This window comes from Propithecus coquereli, unplaced genomic scaffold (genome assembly GCF_000956105.1).
Source record: "Propithecus coquereli isolate 6110/MARCELLA unplaced genomic scaffold, Pcoq_1.0 Scaffold142, whole genome shotgun sequence".
NCBI lineage: Eukaryota > Metazoa > Chordata > Mammalia > Primates > Indriidae > Propithecus > Propithecus coquereli.
Window position 1 is genome coordinate 7,263,933 of NW_012138525.1, and position 10,726 is coordinate 7,274,658.

At 48.6% G+C, this 10,726-nt stretch overlaps 1 protein-coding gene across 2 annotated transcripts in view; it reads left to right on the forward strand.

Moving 5' to 3' along the window:
• Window positions 1-10,515, forward strand: part of MAPKAP1 (mitogen-activated protein kinase associated protein 1) — a 204,223-nt gene extending 193,708 nt beyond the window's left edge. For both annotated transcript variants that reach the window (XM_012639818.1, XM_012639819.1), the window contains 2 exons: window positions 4,780-4,877; window positions 9,967-10,515. In XM_012639818.1, the coding sequence (XP_012495272.1) occupies window positions 4,780-4,877; window positions 9,967-10,092 (224 nt within the window). In that variant the 3' untranslated portion in view covers window positions 10,093-10,515. The remainder of the gene's footprint in view (window positions 1-4,779; window positions 4,878-9,966) is intronic.
• Window positions 10,516-10,726: the final 211 nt, after the last annotated feature.

The following is a 10,726-nucleotide window of genomic DNA, read 5'->3' on the forward strand; positions in this document are numbered from 1 at the left end:
GTTTTAGACAAAGGCAGGCTGCAGGCTTGATTTGGAAGCCCCAACTCTGAGCAGTCACTGCTGACCACCGTCAAGGCCAGCCGGCTGTGCTAGAAGACAGCTTTCTTCAAATGATGCTTTCATATGATTTGCAATGGAAATCTAGGAGCACCTCTTTTAGCAGGGCTATCTAAGTGCTCCTCTTTGCCTAAGTCATCCCATCTCACGATCAGAGCAGCATTTCCGGAATGCCCTCTCGCCTGAATTGGAGGAGGAATCTGTTTTATCAGCATAGCCTCTCGTTTTAGTTAAAATTCATAATGTAAAAGATAAATTGCAGCACAAAAGCTCAGTGTCTCTACTTCTGACATTTATGCTGCTAATTAGTTTCTACTTGGTGTTGTATTCCATCTTCTCTGTTTTACTTTGAAAAAAATACATAAGTGTAAATACATTTTACATATCCAGATTTCCTTTTCAGTATTCAGAAGCGGAGGTACAGTTTCAGTGTCTGCCCTGAGCATGTGACCTGAGCAGTGCTTACATGCCACATTTATACCCCGTTATATTGCATTTTATTCCTATAGGGCTGTAAAAGCAAGTCTGCTCAAAGAAGGCACAATTAAAAACAAAATTTTCAAAATAATGAGCAGTTTATCTTCAGATATCAACTCCATCACAATTGTAAGAATTATCACCTCTGCCCATGGAGCCCGTGCTCTCTGCAGGGATGTAGGTGATATGCAGGAGATGCCGGACAGATGCTGTCTCCTCCTCTACAGCTGGGCAGGCCCAAGCTCCTGGAGGGCCAGTGCCTTGCCAGCCCCACAGCTGGGATCCGACAGAGCTGGGTTTCATCCTAGGCCTAGGTCCAGGGCTCACGCTTTTCCCCTCTGCATTTCAGGCTCTGTCATGCCTTAATTTCAAAACAGAATTTAACAGTCCAAGAAGAATAATTTGAACTAGTTGGAATATGAGACTTTGTATTTTCTTTCAAATCACACTGATCATTTTTTCTCAGCTGATGTTTTTGCAAAGGCGGTTTGCCCCTGTGGCTTAACGCTTTCCTGTGAAAACTGCTGGTGGTCTTGGAATTCTCAAGGGTGACCTGTCCTCCCCTGATTCCCTGTAACGCGCCAGGGCAGATGCCCTGGTAGACTAATGTCGTTTGACCCTCTCTTCCTCCCTTGCCTGAGGTAAACCTTGAGCTGCCTGGGCTGATAAAATATCTGATAACAGACTTCTCTTACTCTGTTCTGTCAGTGTGGAAGTGCAGGTGATTCCTTCTTCCCAAACACCTTTGGTGAAAATTTACCATGTAGCGTAAATTACTCGTGTTTATTAACAGATTCATTTCCAGCAAGAGGTCAATGAACTTGTTACATATGAATATATAGATTTTGGACTGGGTGAAATTATACAAGTGTGAATTCTGATTATTAGCTGGTAACACAAGCGCTCAAGTACTCCAGATTATGCTCTCTGCTCGCCCAGTTCCCATCTCTAAATGGTGTGAATACTTTCACTGGAAAGGACAAATTAGAGGCCTGGGAGAGATGGGGAGCAATGCCACTCTTCCTCAGTCCCATCTGCTTCCCTCGTCCTCAGTGGGCACGAGAATGAGCACTGGGGGCAGGCAAGGGGCACACACAGCCCCCGAGCACAGCAAAATACAGTCAAAGTGAGGTGTTTGGGGACACCTGGCCCAAATATGCAGCCTTTCAGCAGACTTGGCTTAGGATAATCTTTTTTTGTTTTTTCACGTGACTGTGTACAGATGAGCCGCAAGGCTTCCTTCCTGAGCCTCCCAGGCCTGTGCAAACTGCTTATCATCTGAGCCATGTGTAGACTGGGCTCTACCTAAAGTGCAGGAAATTTTTTTAGTGGTGTCTCAGTTGCTCAGGCGAAACGTGCTCTAGCATCTTGAGGTTTTGTTTTGTCAGTGACAAGCGGGAGCAGGTGGTGTAGACAAGTCCTGGAGATCACTTATCATAGTGGTCAGTGAACCCCAAAGCTTCAAGTCTGCAGCCCTCCCTAAGACCTTCTGGTCTTTTCTAGCCCCAGGCCCTGGTGTCTGTGTCTGTCATGGCCAGGTGTCAGCGTCCTGGAACAGGTGTCTCTGTTTGTCCTTCACAACCCTGTGTCCTTCATAGATGGCTCTGTTTGGTCACAGCATGGCCAACAAACGTATCTGCATTGTTCCTCCACGCTGTGATGTCACCAGCAAGACTCTGATGTTGCGGGAGGGATCCTGTGAACGTGAATATATACACACGCGGACATACATACTTACACACAGATGCATCTTTTTATGTAAGATTCACTTCCTTATCAGAAACAAGTAATTTATGTTAACAGAGTGATTAGCTTCCAGTCAAGAATTCTGAGATTTTGGCCGGGCGCGGCAGCTCATGCCTGTAATCCTAGCACTCTGGGAGGCCGAGGCGGGCGGATCATTTGAGTTCAGGAGTTCGAGACCAGCCTGAGCAAGAGCGAGACCCCCGTCTCTACTAAAAATAGAAATTAATCAGACAACTAAAAATATATAGAAAAAATTAGCTAGGCATGGTGGCGCATGCCTATAGTCCCAGCTACTCGGGAGGCTGAGGCAGGAGGATTGCTTGAGCCCAGGAGTTTGAGGTTGCTGTGAGCTAGGCTGACGCCATGGCACTCTAGCCTGGGCAACAGAGTGAGACTCTGTCTCAAAAAAAAAAAAAAAAAAAAAGAATTCTAAGATATTAGTACCATGATTTAGAATCAAGCTAAATTTGTCAAGTGACTGAAAGTGAGGTTTTTCAGAAATTATTAGCTAATTTTTTCCATTTAGGATTTATAGTTACAATTAGTATATCATAATGATGTTTCCAGGATAAAGTACCAGTGGCTCAACTTTTCTGGCCACAAATGTACAACATATATCAGTTTATTTTTGGAGATCTGAAAAATTAGCTACTGTAAATAAAGTCACCAAGAAGATTTCTCCGGGAAAGAGGTGAACTTACAGTAATATGGGTGATATATTATTAATTAATAACTGACCAGCGGCTGCTGCAATTAAAAGGACAATGGATGAGGAGGCCTGACAGGAAAGGAATGCTGAATTTCAGTCTCAGGCACCAAGGTCTGTCGAAACAGACTAGGGAAGGTTGTTTCTGGGCTGTTTGTAAGAGGCCTTTATGTTAGAGATGCCACCAGCTCCTCCTTAGTCTAAGCAGGTTTACTGAGCACTGACTACATGTCTGTCTTGGGCAACGTTCCTTTGCTTGCCACTAATGGAAACCAACTTAAATAGCTTAAGGAGAAAGAAGAATTTCTTGGAAGGCCACAGGGTCTCCCACAACCCGAAGACAGCATGTGCCGATAGGCTGAGAGTCCCAAAGCCCCTCATCTTATCCTCAGGTCTTACACCAGTTCAGACAGGCCGGCATCTATGTCTTAGCTTAGAGGAGGGAATCTGATCGACATGTCTGGCCAAAAGGACAGGCACAGGAAGAACAGGCATGGCTGTAGGTGTGATAAAACAAGAAGCGGATTTCTTTGGTGGGCCACATACAGCGGGGTAGGTAGGCCCACGCAAGAAGGGTGCCTAGAAGTGTAGCTATGAAAACTTGTCCAAGAAGGTACCCGTCGAGCTGAGTCACCAGGGATCAGCACGTCTTTTTCGTGCAGGGCAGTGAGAGAGGACACGTCAGGCACAGGGAAGGGCCTGCACGAAGGCCAATGTGGGCGGGTGTGTGTGCGCAGCTCCACGGGTAGCCTGCGGCCCCTGTGGGAGCAGTGGAGTGAGATGAGGCTAGACCAGGAAGGAGTCCCAGGAATGACAGTGTCATTCTGAAGGTGTAGGAAGGGACATGGAAGAATGGGGACCTAGGTCAGATTTGTATTCAGAAAATCTGACCCCCTGAGGTCCGTCTGCTTTGTGAAGTGCCAGCTTTTCACAGTCCCCCACCTCCAATCCTTCCACGGTAGAAATGACCAGAGGCCCTTGGGAGCAGCTCCCAAGCAAAGTCATGAGACCAAGATTCCCCCTCTCCAGGCAGGACTCCCGCACTCGGCAGGAGTCAGGGCTGTGGAGGAAGCCTCCGTAATAGCATTGTTATTGACCCTTCTCCTTCCTGTTGCCCATTTAATTGATTTTAAGCAGTTATTTTATTTTTAGGGTAATAATGTGAGGTTAATTGACCTTCTCCCTTAAAAATACCACCTTTTTCAGCCTGGCATGGTGGCTCACACCTGTAATCTTAGCGCTCTGGAAGGCCAAGGCAGGAGGATCCCTTCAGCCAGGAGTTCTAGATCAACCCCAAGCAAGAGTGAGACCCCTTCTCTACAAAAAATAGAAAAATTAACTAGGCATAGTGGCACGCGTCTGAAGTCCCAGCTACTCAGGAGGCTGAGACAGGAAGGTGGCTTGAGCCCAGAAGTTTGAGGTTGCACTGAGCTTGATCACGCCACTGCACTCTAGTTGGGACAACAGAGTGAGAGACCCTCTTGCAAAAAACAAGCAAACGAAAACCCTCCTTTTCCATGTAATTATCATATAAAAGTGGTTCCATAAAGCCTTCCTACTGTGGCGTTCCCCTGAGTATACTCCAGAGGGGAATGCGACCTTACTAGCCATTTGATCTTTCTTTTTTTACCATCCATTGTATACCCAGCCTGTGATGAGAAAACGGACTACTCCCGCTCAAAGTGGGGCTGACAGCCTCCACTTGCCCTCGCTTAAACTGGAGTGATGAGGGCAGGCCCTCCCCGCAGGTAACTGACCAGAACGCCCTCAGCACGCCTTCTCTTTCTCTGCAGGTCACGCAATATTTAAACTCACGTATCTAAGCAATCACGACTATAAACACCTCTACTTTGAATCGGACGCTGCTACCGTCAATGAAATCGTGCTCAAGGTGAGTGTTCCTTCTCAACCCTGGGACCATGGGTGGGTAGGTCTGGCTTCCACTCCCACCATTTCAGGCCCTGCTACAGTCCCTCCCCCTCCCCAGCACAGAACAAGGCCCCTAGGCCCAGCTTTGCAAAGGAGGAAGCCACTGCATCCTGCCGCCCCCAGGGCCGCAGCAGCCTCAGGTGGCTGCTCTGCACGTGCTTTAGCCCCTGCCAGAGGAGGCTGGCATAAAACAGAGAATCACAAAGAGACTGTTAGCTCGTCTCAAAGGTGTGAGCGTGTGAGGGTAAACTAACTTGGGGTGAGGGCAGGGAGGCCAGACGAGCTGAACCCTGAAGGACAAATGCTTGCCGGGTAAGGAGAGAGAGCACATGAGACCCATGGCCTGTGGAGGGGCTGGGGCAGGGTGGGCGTGGGGTGGCTGGAGGGCCCACACGGGACTTCGCAGAGCAGACTCCGACTGAGAGCTCTGCTTGGTGTAGGAGTGTCCTGGGGTCTTGTTAGCTCTGAAGGTCTGGGTTAGGACCCAAGGTTGTGCATTTCTAAGAAGCTCCAGGTGCTGCCCAGGCTGGTGCTCTGTGCACCACACTCTGAGTAGCCCTGGACTAGAGGTTCTCAGACTTCCAAGCCGAGAATCCTTTCATCAAGCCACATCTTACGCAGGTAGGTCAGACAGGAAAAAGAAAACTGCTCTGGCAGAGCAGGGATTAGAACCAGAGAGGGATGCCCAACCCTTAGGCATGTGACCCTGGCTAATCACATCACGTTTCTAGGCCTCAGTTTACCCACCCTGTGAAGTGGGGATCGTGGTACCTCTGTTGCCCCACCCACCAGAGGGCTGCAAGGCTAATGAGGTATGGTAAACCTACCGAAGTTGTCTTCATCCTCTTCTCTAGAGTTGAAATCATCAAGTAATAATTCTAAAAGTAGCTAAGATATCCGAGAGATTGCAAAATGCAGCACCTGGGCCACATACCGCACATGTCCTGTCACAGTGTGTCTTCACAACTCGGTGAGGTAGTGATGTAAAATTGTTCCCATCGCCGAGGTGAAAAGCCAGGCTTAGAAAAAAAGTAACTCAGCCAGGATCATGACTCTGATAAGTTGGCAGAATCAGAACTTGACCCCAGGTTTGCCAGATTCCAGAACTTATGTTCCTAATTCCCCAGATGTGCACAGCTGTAAGAGTTGAATGGGGGATTTCAACACAATGGAATTGCTTTACAGGAACATTTTGAGACAAAGTCCCCTGGCTGCAAGATTTTCAAATGTAGTGGGTGACAATTAAAAGGATAAAGCTGCTGGAAGGACAGCTTGGAGCCGAGGCAGAGTAGCCTGGCCAGCTGGATGAAAGGAGAGGGTTCATAGGCACTGTGATCGAGACCCCTGGACCAGGGAGGGGATAGACGGCCTGCCCGGAAGAGCTGCAGCCAGCGAGCTCAGAGTGACTTGCCCAATCATCCCAAGACCATGCAGGCAACTTGTCTGTGCGCAGTGTTCGGGGACTAGGTAAAGAAATATTCCATTACTCCGTCAGGGCCTGGACTTTTTTTTTATAGCCAGCATTAAAATATTCAAGACTTGAGAAGGATTCTAGTAAAATTATAATCCTGTGTTTGACATCAAAATAATTTTTACAACAGCAGATTGATGACAGAAACACAGGTTTATGACTTCAGTATGAGACTGTGGAAGATCAAGTGCAGAGAAATCATTTCACAGGACCAAATGCTCCCTCGAAGCAGATGCTTTTTTGCAAAATCCCTGAGGCCTATCGCTTCCCCTAAAATGTCTATTTTTATATCAAAATATTTGTAGAAATATTGCATCATGCACAAGACTCCAGGAGATTAGCATGCCCAGGCCTGATTTACCCTGAGTGCCGATGATCATGATCCTGATGGGAGGTTAGATTTCACTTTTCCTATCTCTGATATTTTTTTTTTAGATAGACTCTTGCTCTGTCACCCTGGATAGAGTGCAGTGGCATAACTGTATCTCACTGCAACCTCATAGTCCTGGACTCAAGCCATCCTCTTGCCTCAGACTCCGAGTAGCTGGGACTACAGGCGCGCACCACCACACTCGGCTAGTTTTTTTTTTTTTCTTCTGTATTTTTAGTAGAGACAGAGTCTTGCTTCTTACTCAGGCTTATCTGAAACTCAATCGATCCTCCCACCTTGGCCTCCCAGAGTGCTAGGATTATAGGCGTGAGCTACCGTGCGGGCCCTATCTGATTTTTTATAGCAATTTAAATACTTAGGTTTATCCATCATGCCCATAGTGTTGCAAATGTGTCTTTGTGAGCTTTGCACCGGCACCAAGTGACTGAGGCCCCAGCCTCATGTCATGGAGTCTGGCAGAAATGTTGATACCAGAGGCTCTTCAGAGGTCAGTCTTAGACTCAAGTAATACACGTCGTTGTTCTGGAATCCAGGAGTTTTATATAGAATGAGAGCTTTAGAGGGAAATTGAAGGGAGGAAACATACGAGCCAGGGGCTGGTATCAAAGAAACTCTCAAGAACAGGCAACCTTCCATCAAGTTATTTTATCTCATCTTTTTCTGCTTCTAGAATTGATTGAGCACTGACCACATGCAAGACATTATGTACATTATCTCATTTAATCTTCCTGCGGAGTGTAGACATTATCGTCCCCATTTTATAGACGATGAGATGGAGGCCCAAGGCCACAGAGCACATAAGGGTGGAGGCTCTTCTTCAACCCCGCCCTGAGGAGTTCCGGAGCTGCCCCCTTTCCATCCGAGATGTAATTGAGCTAAGCCACGTGTGGTCCCTAATTCTTCAGGCTTTGAGATGAATCTCGGAGGAATCATTGGGCTCTTCAAATTGGGTTCTTCTCTTGATCGAGTGATGGAGGCTGTGGCTTTATTGACCATGAAAACTCCCTATATTTTTATGCCTTAAGCTGTAAAATGCATTGAAAGTGAAACACTCTATAGTGCATAAAATTGTGCAAGTTTTAAGCCACAGCATATTAACCAGCTAATGGCAGACCAAAGGGCGTTTTTATCTTTTGATTATTACATTAATCTTCCATTAAAATTATCTATGTGATTATCACAAAGCACTGAAGATAATAAATTTAGGAAATACTAGGCTTGCTAAGGATCATTTTTAAATGCTTCTGTCGAGTTATATGTGCCAAAACACACTGAAAACACTAGGCTGGCTGAGTGTACAAACAATGTAATCCAAAGATGGCTTTTATTAAGAATGATAAAAACCTCTTATTTCTATACATTGTATTGTCCCAAATTGTCAGCCCGGCCCTGCAGTGCTCATGATTTATTGCTCTCAGCTGGTAACTTGGCGAGGCAGCGGGCCGAGCGTGTCAGGCCTTCTGTACTCACACACCAGCCTTTAACGCCTGCTGCTGGCGACTATCAGAGCGGAAAGCTGGGAGGGACCGTGTCGGAGCCCGGGCCGATTCAGGCCCCATCTCCGTGCTGCCTCCTCCAGCAGCCCCCTGGTTCCTGCTCAGAGTCAGCAGAGGCCTCTCTCCCTCTGGGCACAGGACACTAGGCCCTTAGAGTAGAGTTGGCTGATTTCTCTAGCCAAAAATACCCAGGTCTCTAGTCATAACTTTTAGATATTTGCGGGTGAAGAGAAATGATGTTTTGTTCACAAGAATGCCCCAGCCAGAGGTGGCTGGTGGGAAGAGGAGTGGTGTCTGAGGGGTGGGAGCTGGGGAGCTGGAAGGGTGTTCGTCAAGGGCCTGACACCTACTAGCTTTGTGACCTTGACCAAACAACATTACCATTCTGTGCTTTGATAATCTCACCTGTACAATGGAGATAATAATGGCATCTGTCTGTTAAGGTCATCGTGAAGATCAAATGAGCTTTCTCAAGCAGTGCTGGCTGTTAGCATTTACCATACAGTGCTGCCGCCGTCCCCACCACCCTGCCATGGGCTCGTCCTCTGCATGGGGTGCAGGTCTGATCGCAGACCTGTCCCTGGCTCTTGCCTGCCTCACTAAGCCATGCTAAGCTTCTGCAGTTCCATGGACACCCTACTGCCGTGCCTTGATGTATGCTGTTCTCTCCTGCCCCTTGTACACCCAGAAACTCCTATGTATCCCTCACAACCCCAGCTCGTTCATTCTCCCTGCAGGCTTTCCCTGCCCCACACCTCCCCGACAGTTCCTTTGTGCTTCTGTACCTGCTGTGGCACATGTCGCGCCGTTGAATACTCACTAGGCAGTGAGCTCCTCAGGGCAGGGACCAAGTCTACCTCTTGAACTGCCCTTTGTCCCTTGAACCAAGCATGGCGCCAGTCTCAGACATGGCATTTACTCAGTGCTAAAGGAGCTGGTGAAATGCCCATGTGTGCAGTGGTAGATGTCTGAGCGTGGCTCTGGAAAGATCCCCCAGGGGCTTGCCTGGAAGCAGCAGCACGCAGAAGCCTGAGCAGGAGCCCGGAAGGCAGCCCCAGCTGTGCCCACTCTTCACACAGGACTTGCGTGGCCCCCAACAGCTTCAAGCCTGACTTCTGGGTGACCCAGGCTACTTCGGCCTCCTCTCTGGACCTCTCTCTCCTTTTGGTCAAGTGAGCCCTGGTTGGTGGGGTGCTTGTGAGCACTGACGGAAATACCACAGCTGGAAGCTCCATGCCTGGCTGGTAGGAGGCTGAAGATAGAGCCTTGCTTGGTTTGGTTTGATCCGTGTGATGTTCTCATCTTTCAGATGAGGAAAGTGAGGCTCAGAGAGGTCATGTGCAGCCCAGGTTGCAAAACAAGCTAGAGGCAGAACCAGGCAGCCCAGTGCACAGCCCTCTGGGGGGCAGCTTGTGCCAAGGAGGGCACGCAGATTTGGGAATCTGAAAAGACCCCCACTCGCTGAGAGGCTCATACAGGCCCCTCGTCTCCTCCAAGCCTCCGTTTTCCCGTCATAAAGCAGGGCTCTGGGCCCAGCCTGCCAGGTTGCTGTGATGGCTGGACTCCATCCGCAAGAGAGCGCCTGGCCCGAGGCACCCGGCCCAGGCTAGGGCCTTCCCTACCTCCCCCGTCTTTGCCTTGGGCTGAGCAGTGAGCAGCTGGCAAGTGACTGGCTGTACCTCTTGCTTTCTAGGTTAACTACATCCTGGAATCACGAGCAAGCACTGCCCGGGCTGAATATTTTGCTCAAAAACAAAGAAAACTGAATAGACGTACAAGCTTCAGCTTCCAGAAGGAGAAGAAATCCGGGCAGCAATGACACTGACCTCCAGTCTCAACCTGCTGCCATAGCTCAGAGCCTGCCTGCCAGGGCCAGGTGCCCGAGAGTCCACCCTGTGCTCTGCAGTCCTTGTGGGGAGGCCAGCCCCCGGCTCATGGGCACAGGGCTGGTGGGCTCTTGGGGAAGGTGCAAGGGGGCACCCTAGGAGGGAGCGCTGGGGACCTTGCCAGGGGACCGAAGCCTGCTTGGCAATGGCTTTGATTAGCAATGCCCGGGGGCCAGACCACCCCCTAGAGGAGCCACGTGCTGCCCAGCCGTCTTCACTGCCTGACGACCTGCCCAGGATGTACATAGCCGTGCCCAGACACGTCCTTGCAACTCGATCAAATTTCTTAAAGCAAACAAAGAACAAAAATGTACATTTCTGGTTTTCCTTTTAATAAACAGGTGTACTCTTTATCATGGTTGGTATGATGGACCATTCTTTGGGGCGAAGGATTGATTATGTTATTCTCTCTAAAATCTGTTCCCATATTGAACAGGAAGATTGGAAAAGCTATGGCTCGATTTCTCAGAAGAAATGTTTAGGTCTTAGTCAATAGTTCTAGCTATGCCATTTGTTTAAATGAATGCATTTGCTTTGAGGATAGCATCTCACTAAAAGCTGGGAATG